The 21,426-nt window shown below is 49.2% G+C and overlaps 5 protein-coding genes across 5 annotated transcripts; 3 read left to right on the forward strand and 2 right to left on the reverse strand.

Annotated features, from left to right (window-relative positions):
- Positions 1-445: 445 nt before the first annotated feature.
- Positions 446-1,855, forward strand: RhiXN_00794 (terpene synthase; the record flags this gene model as incomplete). The annotated part of the gene is made up of 7 exons (XM_043320613.1): positions 446-608; positions 669-799; positions 854-990; positions 1,041-1,222; positions 1,278-1,402; positions 1,461-1,704; positions 1,758-1,855. The coding sequence occupies 7 exons, from the start codon at positions 446-448 to the stop codon at positions 1,853-1,855; spliced, it is 1,080 nt and encodes a 359-aa protein (XP_043179625.1).
- Positions 1,856-2,685: 830 nt separating this feature from the next.
- Positions 2,686-3,162, forward strand: RhiXN_00795 (uncharacterized protein; the record flags this gene model as incomplete). Its single annotated transcript, XM_043320614.1, has 4 exons — positions 2,686-2,814; positions 2,877-2,979; positions 3,034-3,050; positions 3,130-3,162. 4 exons carry the CDS (start codon positions 2,686-2,688, stop codon positions 3,160-3,162), a joined length of 282 nt encoding a protein of 93 aa, XP_043179626.1.
- A 203-nt stretch (positions 3,163-3,365) lies between these two features.
- On the reverse strand, positions 3,366-12,932 carry RhiXN_00796 (uncharacterized protein; the record flags this gene model as incomplete). The annotated part of the gene is made up of 29 exons (XM_043320615.1): positions 3,366-4,141; positions 4,200-4,254; positions 4,323-4,691; positions 4,745-5,061; positions 5,118-5,137; positions 5,194-5,272; positions 7,234-7,303; positions 7,366-7,492; positions 7,557-7,822; positions 7,878-7,978; positions 8,041-8,118; positions 8,169-8,245; positions 8,308-8,477; positions 8,537-8,716; positions 8,774-8,792; positions 8,850-8,879; positions 8,955-9,170; positions 9,643-9,899; positions 9,951-10,125; positions 10,182-10,867; positions 10,940-11,088; positions 11,137-11,227; positions 11,280-11,314; positions 11,367-11,490; positions 11,543-11,928; positions 11,982-12,575; positions 12,629-12,686; positions 12,733-12,768; positions 12,822-12,932. The coding sequence occupies 29 exons, from the start codon at positions 12,930-12,932 to the stop codon at positions 3,366-3,368; spliced, it is 5,652 nt and encodes a 1,883-aa protein (XP_043179627.1).
- Positions 12,933-13,092: 160 nt separating this feature from the next.
- Positions 13,093-15,741, forward strand: RhiXN_00797 (autophagy-related protein 16; the record flags this gene model as incomplete). The annotated part of the gene is made up of 18 exons (XM_043320616.1): positions 13,093-13,201; positions 13,252-13,465; positions 13,524-13,661; positions 13,712-13,759; positions 13,811-13,852; positions 13,912-14,025; positions 14,091-14,153; positions 14,203-14,244; positions 14,292-14,396; positions 14,447-14,488; positions 14,539-14,706; positions 14,758-14,820; positions 14,870-14,911; positions 14,967-15,110; positions 15,161-15,181; positions 15,239-15,415; positions 15,464-15,494; positions 15,547-15,741. The coding sequence occupies 18 exons, from the start codon at positions 13,093-13,095 to the stop codon at positions 15,739-15,741; spliced, it is 1,758 nt and encodes a 585-aa protein (XP_043179628.1).
- Positions 15,742-16,229: 488 nt separating this feature from the next.
- Positions 16,230-19,409, reverse strand: RhiXN_00798 (protein-tyrosine phosphatase; the record flags this gene model as incomplete). The annotated part of the gene is made up of 6 exons (XM_043320617.1): positions 16,230-17,742; positions 17,796-17,960; positions 18,015-18,185; positions 18,241-18,383; positions 18,433-18,527; positions 18,575-19,409. The coding sequence occupies 6 exons, from the start codon at positions 19,407-19,409 to the stop codon at positions 16,230-16,232; spliced, it is 2,922 nt and encodes a 973-aa protein (XP_043179629.1).
- Positions 19,410-21,426: the final 2,017 nt, after the last annotated feature.

The following is a 21,426-nucleotide window of genomic DNA, read 5'->3' on the forward strand; positions in this document are numbered from 1 at the left end:
GTGCCGCAGGCATGGGGAACAGCTCAGGAGAATACCGGCTTGCTAATTGACTGTCACAAAGTCATCGGTGGGGTTCAGGGGTCAGCCGGGCGGAATGAGTGTTCGGTAAGACGGAATCGGAGAAACACTTGGGCTGCTCAGTAGCTGCGGGGATAGCTCACGCAAAAGCGGGCAAAGTGCGGTTAGCGCTGTTTCATGGCCGAACACAGGACAATACTGTAGTGGTCCCTTGTAATTGGGGCGATTTGGGAGATCGGTCTCCGATCTTTGGAAATATACTCGTGGCCAATATGCCTTGACCTTCGTTTGGCTTGTATATAAGGCCATGGTGTTTCCCCAGTCGACTCATTAACATTCTCTCAACACAACCTAAAACAACCAGTACTCGATCCCCTCACACTTCTACTTCTACACCTTCTCCTACTCCTAGTACCACATCTACAACATGCCTGGATTCCCTAAACTCGCTCTCATCGACCGCTCCGCTTTCCCCTCCCAAATTCGCATGCCCGATATCTCTGGATATACCGGTGAAGTATTTGCACTCAAGGTTAATCCTCACTGGCACGAAGCCGAGGCGAGCTCGTATGCATGGTTCGACAGCTACGGTACGTGTTTTCAGTCAGACCGTCGCTTACTAGAAGTACTCATCTCTCATCAAATTGTAGGGGTTCACTCTGGTGCCAAGCGACAAGAGTTCTTCGACACCGGCTTTGGTCTCATGGCCTCAATGGCATACCCAGATGCCGACCTTGAGCACCTTCGCCCGTCTATGGACTTTATCCTTTGGTTGTTTGCTGTAAGCAGTATTCTGAGCTGAGAAAAGTGGGTATATGCTAATGTTTAGGAACAGTTCGATGATATGACAGACGAGGGCGGGCTTCGCGACAGTGTTGAGCGTGTCAAGCAAGCCGTCGACGTGACGATGAGCGTTCTCCGCAACCCAGAAGGACCCCAGCCCAAGTTCAAGATCGCTGCGACTCTTCAAAGGTCAGTACTTCGATCTCAATCGTTATTCATTCGGCTGATTGTGTGTATAGCTTCTTCAACCGCATGCGAGCAAACGCGACCCCAGCAACCATTCAGCGCTTTGTTGACTCCTCAGATCTTTACACTCAAGCTATTCTCCAGCAGACCGTCAACCGATCTGCTGATGAGGTCCCGACCGTCGAAGAATTCATTCAGTTACGCCGCGATACATCTGCTGTGAAAATGGTATTCGGTACGTTTTTCAGGATTCCCCTAGACATAGGCGAGTCCTTACGCAAAATACGTAGCCGTGCTCGAGTACTCTCTTGGTCTCGACCTTCCGGATGAAGTACACGACGACCCTATCGTGGCTGAGCTTGCTCTTGCCGGAAACGACATCCTGACTTGGGCCAATGACGTTTATTCTTTCCCAGTGAGTCAATATAATTCTGAGTCTTCTGACTATCATATTAATACACCAATTCGTTCAGATTGAACAGGCACGTGGCGATACTCAAAACCTCGTTTTCATTACCATGTGGGATAAGAAACTCGACCTCGAGGGTGCGATGGATTACGTCGACCAACTTACAAGGAAACGTGTCCAGGAATACGTGGAGGCCAAGGCAAAGTTGCGCTCATTTGGCCCAGAGCTCGACGAAAAGGTTGCTCTGTACATTCAGGGTATTGAATACTGGGTGCAAGGTGCCATTGATTGGACCTTCATGACAACTCGTGAGTATCTATTCGACTACGACTACCCCAACACGTGCTAACTGCAATACTAGGTTACTTTGGTGAAGACGCTGAGAAGGTCAGAGAGACAGGGATCGTAGACATTATGGCTCCGATCGCGCCTGCCGCTCCTCTCTACGTAGAGGCATGAGTAGATTGATTATTTGTTATGCTCGATTGTTTATTTTCACTTCGATTTCTCTTCATCTATATGCTACTTTTCTGAATGTCTTCTTGATACTTTTACCGTATGGCTGAGCCCCTATGTTAGAGATGATGGTTTAAAGTGTAGTAACCCAAGCATGTACAATAGAATGTTTTACTTTTTTGATTTAACATCCGCCGCGGATTCTCTTCGTATTTTAGATCACGGACACCAGAACGTTTTCGTATCCTGGGTGCTGCTCGCTTCTCGCTATTGTCCCATGCTGGCCTCTTCTTGACACAGGGTTCACATCAATCAGGCCTGCCGCGATGATTGTGCATTGACCTTTTTGTTCAGTGGGGACGACTTGATCGTATATCCATATCAATTCAAATGTACTTGCCCCTAGATGAAAAACCGGCAATCAGACCAAAAAACCATCTCCATTCATTTCATACATGCCATGATCGCTCGACACATGAAAATAATTTCGGGTCATAGCGAACAATAGATCGGTTATATTTCCATATCAGTTAATTATCCAAAACACATCAGTCCAGATATCCAGGCTGAAACCTCCGAGATATTAGTTAATGAATTGCAACACGGACCACCTTGTTAGCCACTTGAATACGGTGTGTGGGGCCACAGCTGACACATAGGCGTCGATTGAGGTACTCGATATATGCGCCACGATCGTGATATCATGGTTAAATAAGCACTGTGACATCACCATCCAATGTCAGCCCCGCCCCAGGCGTATATATAGTCATATATAAAGCACTATTCGATACAAGGATTAAACCTAGAGACCACCACTCACCACACTATCAACAATGATGTTTCAACGTGCTGCCCCCGCTTTCCGCCAAATCGCCCGCCCGGGCTATGCTGCCCAGACCATCGGACGCCGTATGGAGTCCGCTAGTGCCCAGGCGCCAGACCCAAACCGAAAGGCGAAATTGGTGAGTGCGATATACAAATTCCCAATGATGGACTCAGGATGACATCCTAACTCATATAAAAGGTATTTCGATTTGGACCTAAGGACGTCCCCATTGAGCTCTGGCCCATGGCTGCGGTCGTTGGCGCTGGAATTGTCGGAGCCGGATTTGCCATTTCTCGTCACTGTAAGTCTGTCACAGAACGTTACTAGTGGTCAAAGGCTTACACACTTGCCCCAGTCTACAAAGATGAAGACGTAAGTGTTGTTTCTAGGTAACCGATGCATACATGCGTTTTTGGGAACTGACAGTATGATTTCTGTATTAATATTGTAGCTGCGCCTTCACAAGACCCCCCTTTCTAAGTAATTCGAACGTTCCCGCAATTTGAATGGACTTTCCGATCAATCGTGTATTCTGTATCATAGCTCACCAATAAATGTCCGAATTGTATCACTCTGAAGGAACGGCAATATCATATATGCATGTGGAAGTGCTAACTGAGATGAACGCTTGATACATAACAAGACGAAGAAAGAAATGAGATGACGCTCCAAGGCGTCTAGAACCTTTCAACGAGGCAAAGTACTACTATGGCCTTGTTTCTGTGAAGTATTAGCACGCCTAATCCACCTCCATCTCCGTCCAGGGCTGGGTGTGCTTCCCTGGGCCTCTCCGCTGCCTGCCCCAGATTCATTGGAGGGCCCAGTGGTCACCGAAAATCCTTCGCTAATGCTTCGTAGACCGAGCCTCCGGCGTGCCCTGGGAATCAAAGCAAAGCCAGGAGATACAGGGCTAAGACCGATCGAAAATCCAGGGGTAACGAGTGCGCTCGGAGGTGCTTCTGCACCGAGCAGAGTGCCATAGCGTGGCCTGGTATGAGAGCGCCGTTGTGGAGAAATAGGTGGAGATGACGTATCAAGCGAGCCGGTCCGTATGTGCAATTTAGGGATAGGGCCAGCAGCGGGACTGCGGGGTGGTACATCCAAGGGGCTACGGGGAGGCGCGCTCTGTGACGATCTCTGTTCGGAGCTTTCATCAACTGCGTCGGGAGAAAGGGCGGGCGGTCGGGAACCATCCAAAATGGGTTCGAGGCTGTGTTCACTGCCACTGAAAGTATCGTGATGGGCCAACGTTCGTTCGATTTCTGACTCGTCGGAATCTTCTTCCACCCATGCCCCTTCCTTGATACCTCCGCCTTGTTGCACAGAGAGTGCCCAGACGCCACCAAGGAGCACAACAATTCCAGTACTGACTAAAGTGAGCTGCAGCCCAGTTAGCTCAGAGATTTGATCAAAGTAGACTAGACCGTTGATGATGCTCGAAAGGTTGTAAGAACAAAATGCCACTGTGTTGACCGAGGAATGTTTAACGGATGACGTTCCTGATCAACGGAAAGAACTCACGGGGGCAAACAAGTGTGGGGTCGGCATAGGTCAAGGATTTGTGAAGGTACCAAAGCTGTATAGAAACGTAAAAACGGGATTAGTTTGTTCGTCAGACCGATGGTCATCGGTTCCTTTGCGCACCTGAAGCAATGCAAATACTCCAAGACCGAGAACCAATATCCAGCTCTCCCACCGCCAGAATTGATTGTGGCCTTCAATTGTGAGCACCAGTAGTTCTACTCCTGATTTTGCGAATATCAAGCACATTCCAGACAATAGACCAGACACAAAGGCGTAAGATATGGCTATCCAAACGGCAGAGGGTTGTTGGATAGCCGAATTTTCTAGGATCTCGGTAGTCACCAGCTTGGGGTCAATTAAGGGACCTTGTTCAGAGCCACTTTCGATATTGCGTTCGGGTTGGGTTGGTGAGTGTGTGGGTGTAGGGATAGATTCATCTAGACGAATACGGCCTTCTTGACGTGTCAATTTCCATTCTGCTAGATGTGTCTGACGACAAAGGTCACTTGAAAGGGGAGGATAATAGATGAAAAATGACATACGACTACGAGCGCGATAATAACGGCGCATCCGAGTAGAGTAAAATATGCTACAAATGTTGTTCGACGGAATAGACGCAGCAAATCATCAAGTGAATGTGTTCTTTCGGGGACAATCCCGAATACTGCTATTAGTACAGCCCCAGTCGCGACAAAAAGAGTTCCCAAAACCATGTATTTCGAGAACAAGTCTCCAAGGATTAACCTTGCGAAGAATGCATTCCATAATAAGGACACTGCTCCAAGTGGAGCGAGGATAACCACGGGCAGCGAGGCGATCTGGAAGAGAGAGCCGAGAATGTTGGAAGATATGAATATACCTAGCATGGGAAAGATCAGCCATCTAGAGACACTTGTTCGGAATATAAGAACGTACCAAATCCAAGTAGCCAAAGACTTTGAGTATATAGATGTAAGATTCGTTAAGATTTTGACCAAACGAACGAACTCACGGGCGGCGGTAGTCGGGCCTCCTATCCTCCTCTGGGCATGCCTGATTCAGTAGATGACTTTTTCTCTGCACAGTAAGTCCTAAAATAATATATCAACCGTTTAATATACTCCTGTGTGCTATGCGCGACAATCACATGCCTAGCGATTGAACGCACGAGGCCAGTAACCCTATGGTAATACCCAGAGCGACGCTGACTTGTGGGCTTGCGTCTTCTACGGCCATGACGTAGTTCCGGTCCGTTCTGGTTCTCTAAGTGCCGACGACTGCGATCAAGTGTTTCTGGAGTCAAATGTGGTATGTTGGGTTGGGTCTCGGTCTACTTCGAGTTGGGGTAGTTGATCGGTAGCCTCAAAACGATGATGTAATCCATCAATCATCGAAGAAGAGCCGGGCGCTTGCAGATCACTTCTCATCCCAGACCATGACCGTTGGGACCGTGGCGGCTCGGCCGTATCCATAGCTTGCAGCTGGTTACCAATGCATATCAATCTATTAGGATAAAATATACCCTACATGAAAAAGATCTTTGTACCGTATACTTTTCGATGTTGTCGGCTCACCAGCTCGCACTGTGTCTACGACACCTGTGATTTCAACCACCTTGGCCGTGTACTTGGCAAGCCGTACATGGTTGTAGTACTCCGATTTCTACCCTTTTGAGTTGTGACAATATTACCGAGTGCCAGCGGGATTGCCTATGAGAGCAGCCCCCACAGCGTAACGATTGCACTTGACGCTACTTGAATGCAGATCAGTCCCGGTACTGGTTGCCCTGACTCTCCATCTATAAGTACTGATGTATAGCAATTGCTGCCTCTGCATCTTCTTTCACTGTGTTCGAGCTAATCTTATCAACCAACATGAGACTATTTCCAATTATGAGCACTGGGACTGGCTTTTGTTACTCTAACCTTGGCTCAGGTGTGTCCTCCACACTCTACCCTCAAGAAGGGGTCTTGTGGTATTTGCAACTGTATCAAGCAAGGCTAGGGAAATATAGTAGGCAATTTACCATATAAATTTAGTACACAATCTTATCGACCTATAGTTAAATCCACAGCCAGGGTGTTTTATTGACGATGGACGCGATGAATCCGGGAATACCTATTGTATCGCGGGGTGTTATATAGGTTCCGGTCTTCCGCACTTCCTGTGATCATCACACTAAAGTATGCCACAGCTTGGTGTAGATGGTACTCAAGGATTAGACCCCCCCCCCCCGCCAGTTCAACCTTCTGGCTCCGTCTGTCCTTCAGGAACATCACTTTATATCACAAGATATTATCTGATCGCGAATAATTTTCAACGGTCGCTGCGGCTACCTTGAGCTTACGCCAACCAATAATATTGAGGTAAGGAAATTCAGTTTGCCGACTCGAACGGGTGGGGAAAGAGAACAATAACGAGTGAATCCTAGTTCCCGCTTAATTTTGCGTGTTCCGCTAGATATAGTCTAAGCACCCGGTGGCGTGGAGACATATAATACCGAATGTAACCCGGTAAATGCATTTAATTTCTGTTGTATGAGCACAATCTGACCATCTTTGTCCAACTAGCCCATCGCACAGTCTGACCCTGCTGGTGCATGCCCGGCCGGAGCGGCGCTAAGCCTGCTCAGGACCTCCTCCGGGGGCACCAAGCGTGCATGCGTTTCTGGATCTACAAAAGCTGGGAGCATGAAGCCAGATAGCCTTCCGGTAGATATTGATAAGCTTTTCTAGGCTCCTTTGAATTCCGGATGCACTGCAGGATATAGTTTCGGCACAGACACCTATTACGGGCCTTGTTGAGCGAATAACGTGCCAGCACTTACTCTACTGTGGAATAGCGTATTTGATCACTATTTCGGTCAGGCTATGATACAAAGTATTGATTGGATTATTTACTAAATAGCATTTCTCTTCTGCTTTCTTATAAATGCATGCAGGGGTGGTAGCAAACATGGTTTACTATAGTTGTATACATACTCGGGGCCGACACCGCCGCAATCAATGCGCGCTTTTTTCTGAATCGTCTTCATTGCGCTTCGGTGACCAACCGGCCAAACAAGGAGCCTGAAATACGTTTCCAGAAACGATTCCCTGAATGGTCTTGCTAGTTACAAGTATCTGTAAGTTAGTCATATTCAGCCGATCTATCTTTATGTGAAAAGTAGTTGGTATTAGTTTACCCATAATGCGATAACGATGCCAACCATAATTGTTCCGAGAATCTTGAGGAACATCAAATGAAGCTCGGTGCCCAGAGCCAATACACAAAGTGTAAGCGATGCTAGCGGGAATGTGAATCCCCACCACCTGGCGCCGGTCGTAAACAAGCGTCATCAATGCACGCACTCAGACAAAAGACTACTCAACATACCCCATATTGAATTCAGGTTTGACTTCTCCCCCACCCATGCGACTACCGAATGCTAATATTGCAACAGCCCAATACCATAGTCCTAGTCCCATCATACACAAGGCACCGATTATACCTAATGCATATACTCCATGCACGGCTGATGCAAGAGTTTCTAGGCCGGGTCTCGAGAGAAGGTAGGGTCGCAACGAAACAGCTAGACGTCCCAAGTTACAGAGAGCAACTCCTGATTGGCCAGTGGGGCCAAGCGGAAGAAATACCGTTACCTGTGGTGCACGTAAGCCCCAAAAGTCCCAGAACTGCATCGTTTGCACTACTCACAATGACATCCGTAGCCGGAAGATGGTGAAATGCAAGTCGTTGTAAGTAAAGAGCAAGGATCATTAAAGCCAGAGAAGTTCCAATTCCACATGCAATGTAAGCTGAATCGTAACACGACGCGCAAGTTTCAGCGTAAAGTTCAGGCGAGTTACTCAGCCCTTACATGCAATCCACATATGAAAAACATATTCGGGATATTTGTCGACTAGGAGGTTCCCTAATGTGGCGCCCGTAGCCGCAACTAGAACCCATTCAGAGATAATTTCTATTTCAAGTTGATTTATAACTCACTTGTGATAGTTGGGACCACCGGTAACAAAAGCGCAGCTGTCACTGTTTCGGGTCGGTTACTGTGGCTTGTGAATTGCCTATCCGATCATGCGAATATCTCTTGAAACCAGTTGGGTGCAATGAAGTTAAGTACACTTACATCCATGGAACGAGAAGACCAACTGCTCCCGACATGACCCACGCGAACCACCAGCCATAGCTCGCGGTTAGAGCCCACTCCAAACTCAAATTATATGCTCGAGTGCACACAAGTCCTATGGCTCCGAGAATTGTAATCAGCCCCATGGGTATTGTTCCCAGGAACAGGCTCTAGAGTTAAGGATGTCAAGCCGAGGGAACCAGAGAGAGTTTTAAATGTTTATACTCACATGCGTTGCATGACCCAATGTCAAGCCAATGATCTCAGGATGCATCGTATATCGGGTAGCGATGATTCCACAGAACGTGACGAAGAGAACAATATCCAAGATTAAGAAACACGCTGCGATAGGTCGTACCACTTGGAGTATGGATGGCCACGGTAGTGTCAAAAGCAAAATCGCATTCACCTTTGCAGGTAGAAGAGTTTCAGTCGGGGATTAAAGAATAGCGAGGCTAATACCTACCCCCGTTCCCATTGTAACACTGATGAGTACACTTAATAATGGCAGGGATTAATCTATACGAGCAACAGCAACTTACCTGAACCAGGAAGGAGAGAAATAGATGATCCTACAGTGGATTTATAGAAGTCAGGGGGTTTATTATGAGTCTAAAGGCGACATAGAGAGCTGTTGTATTAATTACCGGTCTTTTAGTCCTCTAATACGTTTTGTAGCAATTCCATTGCCTGTTGTAACATTTTCTGTGCGAGTGGTGGAATGGATGTCTGCCTCAGATCCCCCCGAACCGTCGATTCCAGTATGACAGATTTCCGAGATTGCTTGGACGCTACGCCGAGCTAAACCACTAATCTGCCCTAATTGATTGGCCGAATTAGCTTGCTCCAGGTTTGCCATTTTGCTGTATATCCCTTGAGTGAAAGTGGAGAATGTATAGAATTAATGCAACCAAGATAATTTCAGTGTAAGCAATTGAAGCGATTTGAGAATCACGAGCCCGAGTCCGAGAGCGATAGAAGACAGAAGCCAATTTGACCACTACAGTCGTAATACGAGCTCTTAAGAGCAACGAGAGACAGGAGTTAGAAGGTTGAACGTTTGTGGGAGGTGGTCACGAGCTGGTGGGGCTGTCTGCAACAGCTGGCGATTTGAGTCAGTGTCGTAGTTGGAAATCAAACCTCCACCCAACGTTCTTATCTTTGCGTGATAAAATGTAGAATCGGGCCGCCTCGGAATATGCTGGTCATTTCATTAAAGGCATTCCCTAGCAAATGTCTTTATTTCAGTGTTCTGACTTCCACAGAAAAATGACCATAAAATGAGTTGTATTACATCTCTCTAACCCAACTACGCAATTTGGTTGTTATATGCACTAAGATCCCCCTGGAGCGGGAGCAGGTGGTGTCGCTGTCCCTGCTTGGGTGTTTGAAGACCCTGCTCCACTGGCACCTCCCCAAAATCCTCCCATGACTGTCTGTACGGTATCGGCCACTCTCCTAGGCTGTGGTGTATGCTTGACACCGAACAGACGGACGTTGGTCCCGTTCCATATGCTGAGAGGTGTTGTTCCTCGTACGTATATCTCACCCCAGAGAAGTGAGTTGAGCCATACAAGTGAAGCATCGGACCACTGAAGGATCGTGAGTAATGCATGTGGGTGCTACAAATGAGCGGTACTTACATGGAATTTTCGAGGGGCCAGTGGACCAGGTGGAGGTAACACATGGTTCAGGTTCGCTGATCGCAACAAGTCAAGAATTGCAGCCGTGCTTGATGCACGGTTCCCACTGGCCTGTAGTTCGTGTATCTTAGGCGCTAATTCAGCGATTGCGATTTGTACAACATCAAGTGGCAACCTGCATCAAACACATATAAGACAGACAATCTATGGTATAAACTTCAGAGGACCTACCCTCTTTGCCAGGACGAAACCCATTCCTGCGTTGGCACAAATCCATTCTTCCCAAGCGCAACAGCAGCAGCTAGTTCTTCCTCTTCCGATAAATCTATGCTCTCCTTACGACTCGGATTCGCGTCTTCTCTTAGTTTACCACGGGCTTTCTCTGACATGCCGATCGTTACCATAGGCTCATCGTCTACCCCAGCAAGGCCACCCTCGAGTTCTTCGGGCGTAGGCATTAAATGGGCTCGTTCTCGTTCGATTAAGTCCCGTTTTTCCTTGGAGAGGTCAGGATTTTCTGTACCAGGTACCAGCTTGGCCTTTCCTTTATTCGAACCTTTAGCGGCCTCCTCTCGTCTCCTTACTTCTCGTACGGCGCCTCGAAGCGTAAAAACACCGAGTCCCTCGATAACATTTCGCGCTCGAAGTAGTGCGTATACCACATTGGGGTTGTCCTGCAGGTGGTGTGCGATGACGTTGTTGAAAACCTCCAGAATGAAGTAAACTAGTCGAGGGTGAGACTCATCAGCAAGGAGGAATAAAGGTGACGAAAACGCCGTCAAAAGCGATATCAGCCGAGCTGAAGCTGTTATGGTGAGTTGAGTGAGATGAGGCGAGACATTGGAGAGCGTAATAATGAGGGCTGGGTATAGGGATGTAAGTTGGCCAGACGTTGTAGCTACGATCGAATATATTGACTGAACGCGTCAAAAGAGTCAACTCGGTTAGAAGCTGGACGAATACATCGGCCTATTAACTAGAATACTCACAGTGATCATGAAATCACATGTCGTCCCTGGTGTGGACCATTTTGCCGGGACTGCTATTTTTACCGGCAAATGTAACTTTGACCCTAATGCAAAGTCGGATGACATTGATTGGATGATGTATGAGAGTGCGCGGCACAGGCCCTGGGTTTCTATAAAACAGCTTCAGTACACATTGTAGGTATATACATGATACTTACGTGGTTTATCCTTGATTTCCAGGCATGTGCATAGTAGATAAGCAATAAGGTCGACACACTTGTCCGAATCCATAACGAAAGCACGGAATTTCTAAAAAGATGTGTTAATTTCGGTAAATATCTAGCAATAGCTATATGCAAACTTTGTTCAAATCGAGCATTTTCCAAAGAAAAACGTCTGTAGTCAAGTCAGCCGTACTTCGAAGCCCGTCGAAATTGTAAGAGCTTACAGAGTTCGACCAAATAGGGAACCCCTTTCCTTGAACCAGGCAAGAGACCGTGTGAAGCAACCATGTTCTGCTCCAAAATGGAAAGAATTCCATCGAACACGAATTCAAAATCACTGGCGCGATGCTATACACAGCACATGAGTACCTTTCAACGGTATTATACTTAACACACACACCAATTTTGCAATCGAATATCTAAAAGCGTTCGACTTGGACGTTGGGACCCACTCCGAATCCTCGGTCGCCTCTCCACCACCAGCGACGCGGTCACGGGCGTCGCCGCTTTGGTAATCCAATAGTACGCAAAGAGCAGAAATCGCAAGTTCGGGAACTGCATCAGCGTCCATGGCGCGAGTCACTAGGTGGTTATAAGGCATAGACGAGAGTGGTAATGGCGACAAATTTGGCGGGTGCAGGGATATATTGAGAAGTGAGCACAACAGGGTTAAAACACGTCGACGCGGTGTCCGCTGGGTCGCTACTGAGAGAGCTGGAGTGATCATGGAGAGGGTTACGGTCGGAGGTATGTATATTTGCTTGGAAAGAAGGACAAGGAGTAAGCCTGCGATATATTCATTAGCCTACGATCGTTAAACAAGTTCAAGTCAAACGTACGGAGGACTTCAGCTTTGTTGCTCTCCAAGTCCCTTGAGGTGCCCATGTCTGAAGCTGACCCAATCCCTTTGACCCAAATCATATAGTTAATCTTATGATTGTCGACCTGGACTTTTTTAGGGATAGTGAATCCGCAACAGAAGAGAAGGTCGATAGCCAAATTCATTAACCTCTCACCCCACGAAGGTTCAGTATCGGCCTGGTGGGGTATTGATTGAGGTGTAGGAGACTTGGGTGATTTAAGGACATCTTCGTCCTCTTCATCGTCGATAACAAACTGCTTCGATTGATCCACTTGAACTTGTTCAGGAGATGGTTCTTTGGGCGTACGCTTCCAAAATAGTTCTTCGACCCTGCCATGATCGGCGTCACCTTCGAACACCACGGGCAGGATGCGGGCCAGCACCCGTATGCAGTTAAGGGCCTCCTTATTTGGGTTTCTCTGGGTTGTGCCTGGATACAAAGATGAGAATGCGGGGATGACAGGTGCTTCGGTAGGAAAGGTGTGGTCTATCATCAAGAATTGCAGGCGCTTAATGAGGACGATCAACAGCGTCGACAGATTCTCTGGGGCATCGGATAAAGCGCGTCTAACTAAGCGAGTGTGGTTATTCGTGTGGCTTAAGACACCTAGTCTAGTTACTTACTATCATGTGGTACTATAAGATTGCTGACATCGGAAGCGCTATCGAACAGCAAGTAATACTGCATCGCGTAAGCAAAAATAGGGATGATAGGTACATCTGATTACCTGCGACCAATACGCATCATCTGAGTCCGGGATATTCTATCTGCTGGTGAGCGCCTCACTCGCAGCAACGTAATGATTCTGCCACTTACTCTATTTTCGAACAATCTAGCTATACCCGACTTTTTGGTACGGAATGACAGTTTTACATCTTCTCCTAAAATCCCGAATGGTGTCGATAATCTCTTTCCTAAATTAAACATTACACTTGGAGGGCAGATGAGAGAACGTGGCCGCCGAGCAGTAAGTCGATCCGCGTTCACGTGATCGGGCGAGTACACAGCCACCATTCGTGTTGTTGCTTCCGATCTTCATCCTCTGTAAATATATCTGCATCAATAAACGTCGAGAGGCCCGACGTACATGTCGGCAAAGCAGAATGCATCCACCTTTGTTTCCACACTATGCCGGTGCGGTCGGACATCATCCATCAACAATAATAGCCAGGTAGCGAGACGGCAATTGGAATGTGGTATGTTCACTCCACTCCACTCGTGTCATATATACTCATTTGTGATGTAGGCCACTACATATGCTCTGATTGTTGGCACTACAACCAACCGCTTCCGACCCCAGCCTGCAATACCTGCATCATCTACTTACAAGCCCAAGAAATACCTCGATTATCATTCTACGTAACCGCCTATAACGACGTGGTGAAGCGTTTCAAGGAGCTCGAAAAGATTCATTCGGGGAAACTCCACGAAGTCAAGTTGGCTAATGAGCATATTACTCTGTAAGTTTTTTTTAATTTTTAATTTTTTCATTTTGCCAGATTGTTTAGTCGTTGTCAGGCTCAAAACAAAGTTAGCGGCATCCCATGCCCCTGGTATTGTGGCTTCAAGTTCTCCTCTCTCGCTAGCGCAGCAGCTCCCTAATATCTCTACTGTATCTTCGACCTCCGCGACCAAACCCGCCACGATTGACTGGCAGTACGTCATCTACTCAAACCTATGTCTCAACTTATTCATTAGTACGTTAGATCCGAGAGCGGCAAACAGGTCTCGGCGTATCTTATGAAACAACGAGAGTGAGTTCGTCATGTTTCCAACTTGTGTTATGACAAGCTTATGGTATGTAGGACACTGGCAATGTACCAGAAGGAGTGTGAATCTCTCAAGAAGTAAGCGTTGCTGTCGAACACTTACGTTTGTGCTTGGTATTAATTCGAACACCTTGCAGGCGCGTGGCGGACCTGACGACTCAACTCGAGACTAAGAACCGTCCGACAGATGAAGCTGTAACTGCGATCGAGAAGGCTGAACTCATGGAAGCTGAACTCGAGGGCCTGCATACGTGAGCTACTATTCATTTCATTTCAATTGGGCTCATCCAAATCCGGCCTGACATTCTCCTGATAGGCGCTTGGCTAAATGTGAGGATGACTTGGAAAAGGCTCAGGCCGATTTGGGAACTGCCAACTCGTAGGTTACTGACGCCACTGGCTTAAAGTTTCGACTGATGATTTCTCAGACAAAATCAACAACTTGCGAAAGAGCTTGCAGATCTGAAGGAGTAGGTGAATTTTAACTTTAAAACGATAACATGCTCATCCTCAGCAGGAAGGCTACTCAGCAACGAACCGTTCTGGGAAAGGCCCAGCTCCATATTACGAGCCTTCAGAACAGGTGCAATAATGCCGAGCGAGACTTGGCATCTGCAAGAGAGTATGTGGAACAGCCAGGCAATCGAATCGCTTGCTTACTTTTTCATGTAGATCTCTGAAGGCCAAGGATGAGGCAATCAAGGCAAATGCTAGGTACGTTCCAACAGCCAGCTCTGGAGCTTTATGCTCAATTATTTCATTAGATCGCCACGAGGCGCTTCCGTTGATCTCCCAGGCTTGGGTACACCTCTTGGAGGACCGAGCATGGTTTATGTGCCAACGGCTGCCGAGCTTCAACAATCTGCTGCATTACTTACATCCCTGCAGAGTGATGTGTCGCGGCTCAACAAGGAGAAATCAGCCCATGAACAGTCAGTAAACCGTAACTCTGTTCATACTCGGAAATACTGAAATAGCTTCAGAGAGATCAACAAGCTGAAATCTTCCTTGAAGTCCAAAGAGGACGACAACCAGGTCCTTGGAGAGTAAGTATTGGAAGCACCCATCCATATTCGTGGCTTACAAGCATTACAGTAAATTACTCCAAAGCGCAGAGTTGGCGTCTGAGCTTGGAAAGTGAGTCGTTCCTATGGTATTCTTAATTGTCATTAATATTAACTTGGGTTCGCAGACTTCATTTGGCTGCCAATTCTCGCGCTGAATCTGCAGAAGAAAAACTCTTGGATATCCAAAATGAAATGCAAGAGCTTAGAGAACTTATGGAAGCCCAAGCGCGGGAGGACAAGGCAACGCAAAACACGGCCAAGATTGCAAGGTATATATATTTACCCTTTCCTTGCCTTTGTTACTTACATGCCCTCGCAGTGGACTCACAAAATTGGCCGAGTAAGCTTGATCGCGCAATTTCTAACACATTATTCGAACTGACTGGCACATTCATAGATACCAATCTCGAATTGCCCAACTAGAGTCGCAACTCATCGAGGCTACACGTGCAAGAGATGAAGCACTTGCCCAAGCCGAAGTGTGGCAAGAGAACCGGAACAAGTGGAAGCGTTGGGGAGAAGTGATGGCCCTCCAAGCCAAACAGTGGGAGGACGAGGTCTCCAGAGCCAAAATGTAAGTTTAATAACCTGCGATTTCTTGTGATCTAATACTTTTCCCAAGCCCACCCGCAAAGAACGCTTCAGTTCTCAAGGTAACATGAACTCACAATTCGAATGTTCATTCTGCTAATTCACTTTCACTAGCCGGAAGAACCTCCCGCCTTGTCCCTTGAGGCTCCCGAGTCGGGCAAATCTCGTAAGCGGCCCCTCGACATGCCTGACACCGACGTAGACGTAGTTCACGCTCCAGCTCGACCACAAGCCGATAACAATGCCCCACTCACAGTCGACTCGGGCGGGGAAGGCGCCGAACGCAAGCGAGCTAGATTCGCATCTTGAGATTGATTCATTTGGGGTTTATTGCGCGATCAGTGGGATTTAGGTAGTTGGATTTGGGGTGTAGCTATACGCGTTTCTTTTTCGGATGGACAGATTGTTCTTTTTGATTGTAACACGCATATACCTGCTATTGCTGTCGCTCTCTTGAATATTATCGCACGTTTACTCGGTTCAAATCCCGGCACAACACGTGAATCAGACCATCAGCAGGGAGATCATATATATATACCATGTATACGACGAACAAATCCCGGTGTGTAACTGGTTGACACAAGACCACGAAGAAATGAGGGGTGTGAACAAGGTTGTGCAAAAAATATCGGCTTTCAGCTAATGTTTGATATATATGCCCCATACGCATGGGGGAGGGAGATGCGTTCAAAGTCATAAACCGGATTCAAAAGAAGAACAGAAAGAAAAAAAAAAAAAACTAGAGAATACAACCAAATGATAACATGCAAGTACAAGACGACCGAACGCACACACATTCACGAGTCGACCGCCATCGCGTCCTTTCCGAGCCTCAAAGACGGCCGCTTCTTGATCTGTGCCCTAGATCCCGACATATCCACTTTAACAAGTTCAGTCGGACTCGCGTGTCTCTTGGCGCCTACGCCCGAACCAGCGGATTCACCTTTACGTTTCTTGTTCTCGTCCACCATGGCGAGCACGCCCTCGACCACCGCGCGGTGGACAAAGACGTACTGGCGGAGGGACTGGCACAGCGACATGCGCTGCTCGCGCATGTCCTCGACGACTTCCCGGATCGGCTCGTCCATTGACGTGAGCGGCGAGACCGACTTTTGCTGCGAGGCGAGGGCGAGCGAGCGCGGGGTGACATAGTCGAACGTGTCCCTCTCGCGATCGCGCATCTCGGTGTCGGGGCGCGGGGTGACGGCCGAAAGCGACATGGATGCGGGCACGGGTTGGGGTGCGACCAGCTCGGACCTCGAGGTGTTGTCCGCGACCTGGAACGACCATGCGTGCGTGGCTTGCATCGCGGCCGGACCGAGCCCGGGGGGGTGGTGGTGGTGGTGGTGGTTATTATTATTGTTATTGTCTGGGGGACTGCGTCCTTGCTTGGGGCTCCCGTTGCTCATAGTCGTCCCAGTACTAACCGGCAAAGAGGTCTCGGAAAAGTGAAAGGACGCTGAGGAATCAGAAGACGGGAACGAAGTTCCGCCGTTAGTTTCGTTAGTCGAACTAGGACCAGGAGCCGCACCGGCACCCAATTGGCTCCTCTTCCCCATCTCCGGGACATTGTGGGTACCTTTTTTGGCGCCCAACGTTTTCCGGAGCGAGGTTCTTCGCGGGCGGGCGGACGTCATCTGCAGGTTCGTCGGCCTGCGGTACGACGTCGGGTCCGGGGGCTCTGGGAAACTGCCGCGACGGAGTTTGGACGATCCGAGGCTTTCGGAGCTCGGTTCCCCGCTCGTGTCGAGGTCGCTGTCGCTTGGATCGTCGCTCGACGAGAGTTCGAGCGACGAAGACCGGGTTCCCTCGAGCTCCCTCCGCACCCCGTCCAAGATCGCATCAATGGCGACAAAGCTGCCGGTTCGACCGACTCCGGCACTGCAGTGCACCAACACGGGATTCGACTGGGTCGACCCGCTGTACCTGTCCGACTCCTCGGCAGCGTCTCGGACGTCCTTGACGAGACCCAAGAGCCCGCTCGGAGTCTCGGGAACGTTCATGTCCAACCACGACAAGAACTGGAACTGGACAATCTTCCGTGGCGCTTCGTCTGGGCATCCGGTGTGGGTGAGCAAAAACGTGCGACGAATCGTGGGCTGGGAATCGTCGTTCTTTTCGTCGTCCTTGAACCCGAAATCGAACCCGGTGACTTTTTCTACGTTTTCGTTCCCGCCCTCGGTGGCGATGAGTTGGAGCCGAAGCGGGCCAAACCGGGTGCCGGACCAGTAATCTCCACATTTGAGTTGATTACCTTCGACTTGGCGAGTGAGCATAACAATGACGTGCACATGCTGTTCCCAAACCATACTGCAGAAGGATGTTGCGCATATAGACACGAAAAAAAAAATGCAAAGACTTACGTCCAGAAATCGGTATAGGTAGCAGGCATGGGACCTTGAGTGGCGATATACCGCAAATTGGTTCCGCGCGGTCGAATGTAAGAGGCATTGACATAATCCGAGCCATCGTCTGCGGCCGTTTGAAGGCGTACACGTGCGTGTTCATAGGGCCAAATATTTTTGTATCTGTTCGGATCTGATAAATTGGGTTTGGAGAGTTAAGAAACGCATCTTGCGCACCTGTTCTTTGCGCCCTTTTCGACGCCGGCGGTAATACTATAGGGGAAGGAGAGATGTGCGTCGTTTGTAGAAATAGCATTTTGCTGTGATTTGTCGTGTTCAGAGACCCGTGACTCGTTTGAGTGATGGGACATGACGCCCTGGAGCCGGCGCTGCTCTCCGAGCTCGATACTTGAGACCGGAATGAGCGATGGGGAATATATTGGAAATGAGCGACGGGACATACCGGTAAAACTGCATGGCAAGAGCTTCGATTCCCTTTTCCCTGTCGCTGTTTTCGACGATTTCGCGAACCCAGGATACGGGAATCTCGTCCTTGCGGGATATGACGTCCTGGGACAGTGCAAGGGGGATGCGCTCGGTGATTCCCTGTGGAGGATGGTGAGCGAGAAAGGGGGCGCAAAAGTGACTGACATACATGTGAGAGTTCTCGATTCTGGCGAATGTTATCGTAGAAGGGATTCGAGGCCTGGAGTTTGTTGGGTCTGTGGCTGGGGCCGCCGGTAGTTGAGCCTTGAAAAAGGATAAGTAGGGGTTACGTCAGTTTTGAGATCACGTACTTTGCTGGAATGCGGACTGGGGGAGAGAATGGGCGTGGACAAAAGCGCCAATGGGAGTGGCCGATGTGGGCTCTGGGTCCGATGGTTGTGAAGCGCCAGCCTGGAGACAGTCGCGCGCGGATCGAGCGACGGCATTATGACCACCGATGAGCCAGGCGAGCTGTGCTTTGGATCCGGCAGCGGTGAATTTGCGAAGTAATCCGAGGACTCCACTACCATCGGCCAGGCGCGACAAGTCTGCATCGTATACGAGGATGCGGTGGGCACTCTGCCATTGGCTGAACGCGGCCTGTGCACTGGACGAGGCGATCATAGTGGCCATGCTGCCAAGTGGAAAATTGGGGCGCTTGAGCAGGGTGCTGGGCACGGAGAGAGAGATGGCGCCGCGGACATGGGAGAGGGCATGGGCACTGCTCGATCGCACGTCGATGACCAGGGGTGGCGGTTCCTGGGCGAGATAGAGCGAGAGGTCCTTGGGCGACACGGATGTGTATCTCGACTCGTCTGACTCGGTGCTGGCCGCAGGAGAGGGCCGGCGAGCAGGTGAGCGCAGACTCATGTTGGACAGTGTCGTCGCTGTCTGCGAGCTGTGGGTGCGGCCAGTGTCTGCCAGCGAGGGTGCGGATCCGGTGCCCACGCCCTCTGGCCTCGTGCTCGCTGCCAGCTGCAGTGCTGCGCTCTCAAGTGGCGACTCCTCCAGCACAAGTCTCGCCGTCAGCATCGGCGCAGAAGCACCGCTAAATCGCCGTCCAATCGCCTCTGCAAACGGGTCCGCCGTGTCCGTCGCCGTCGCCGACACCGCAGCTCGACTCGCATCAGCCGCAAAAAAATCCATAATTAGGTGAGAATATTCAGCTGGGTCAGGTCTCAACCCCGAAGTCGTCTCGCACAAATCAGATATAGCAGATGGTAGTGTCCCACAACGAGATGGAGCACGGACCCCCTGGGGTGTGGGGCTTCAATGTCCGTGGGTGGAGCATGTGTACTCGCAGTCTAGGCTATTATTTTGCCAATTATGATGTCACACTAGGATGAATACATAACGCTAATTCCATCTTGGGTTCCACCTATTTTCCGCTCTCCGGCCGATTTCCGCTGGGTAAAATCGTCGTCTGCTCGTCCGATGCTCGATTCTCCAGCACTTTGTCCACTATCCCAAACTCCAACGCCTCCTCCGCTGCGCACCCCACGCCTCGTCAGCCATCTCGGCTCCAAACTACCAAAAATCCGATCTCACCTGTCATAAAGTAATCCCGCTCCAATGCTTTCTCTGTACCCGACCATACACCCAGTCCAGCGCGCGTCATAACCCCCCCCGGCATACACACAAGATCGACAGCCGTCAGTTCACGATCACCCTGAAACATCCACCCATTCACGCACCGAATCGCTCATTTCCCTGGACAATACTCTCATCCTGCTTCTTACAATGACGCGTATAAATTTCAGTCAATCGCTCCCGCACACGCAGAATCTCTTTCGCATGAATCGCAATATCTGACGCTTGGCCCGATGCACCGCCCGACGGCTCTGATGGGACACCCAAGCCGGCGTGATCAATCATATGATACCCGGTCGAGGATCATCATCAAGCCGTATTACTTACGATGGATCATAACCGACGCATTGGGAAGACACTGCCGATGTCCACGTTCACCTGCAACACTTGAAATGTTAGAATTTCCACAGAGGGGCGTGAGTTGCGCTTACCCGCCGCTAAGAGCAACGAACCCATCGAGCACGCTTGGCCCATACAATACGTATGCACCGGCGATGAAATGTACTGCATCCTGGAACCCACAATATCCCTAATTCGTACATGCTTGGAATCTTATCCAAGGGGAACGTTCTTACGTGTCGTAGATGGACATTCCGGCCGTGACACTTCCGCCCGGTGAATTGATATACAGATGGATGGGCTTGCTCGTTGCTTCGGCTTCAAGAAATAGGAGCTGGGCCACGATGAGAGTTGCGTCTGCATCTCTAATCTATTTCATACGTGTGTAAAAAAAAAGTAAATTCGTGGCGCATAAAGCTGGGACCTTACCGGACCGTACAGCATGATCACTCGTTCTCGGAGTAGTCTGCTGAAGATATCATACGAGCGCTCCCCTCGGCCCTACATATCCGAAATGAATAAATTGCCCAGTTTATAAAGAGGACATAGGGGAGCAATTAGACTGTATCGCAGAGAGCCTGTCTGGTAATGCAAATAAATCAAAGACCATACCTACAGTCTGTTCAATCACAATCGGCACCAGCCCACTCGCACTAATTCCTTCATTATGCTTCCAGTCTGTAAACACTTGCCCGGACCCACTCCCGAATCCAAATGTCCGATCGAGCCGAGTGGGAAAAGTGCTCAATGCACGCAACCTAGTAGGCGCAGAAGCACTTTTAATACTCGGCGAGACAGTCCGAGCAAGACGACACAGAGATCTAGAGGAAAGGCTCATTTGTGCAGCACCAAATCTGAGTTGGAGTCCAAGGGACCAATGGTCACGTGTTATTGGGTTGTCCTTGCGCGTAAACGCGCTGATGCGAGAATAGTCAAGCCAACGTCGTTTTAATTTTTTGTCGCTTGGCAGTTGGCAGTATCTACAAACCACGGTCTTCGCATATGAGCCCGAGTCGACCACCATATGATCCAAGCATATAGTCTGACAAGTACTTTGGACAAGATTGAGTGACTTGTGGGCGATGCTAATGGCCTGTGATCTTCCTAAACACTCCTGTACTCTTCATGCGTTTCTCAAAAACGAGTGGTGTCAAGCTATGCCCGTGTTCACGACTATATCGTTCTACTCGCGCCATCCCCGTCAAGTTTTGTTTCCCTCTCCTCGTGCCTTATG

Source organism: Rhizoctonia solani, chromosome 4, assembly GCF_016906535.1.
Source record: "Rhizoctonia solani chromosome 4, complete sequence".
Lineage (NCBI taxonomy): Eukaryota > Fungi > Basidiomycota > Agaricomycetes > Cantharellales > Ceratobasidiaceae > Rhizoctonia > Rhizoctonia solani.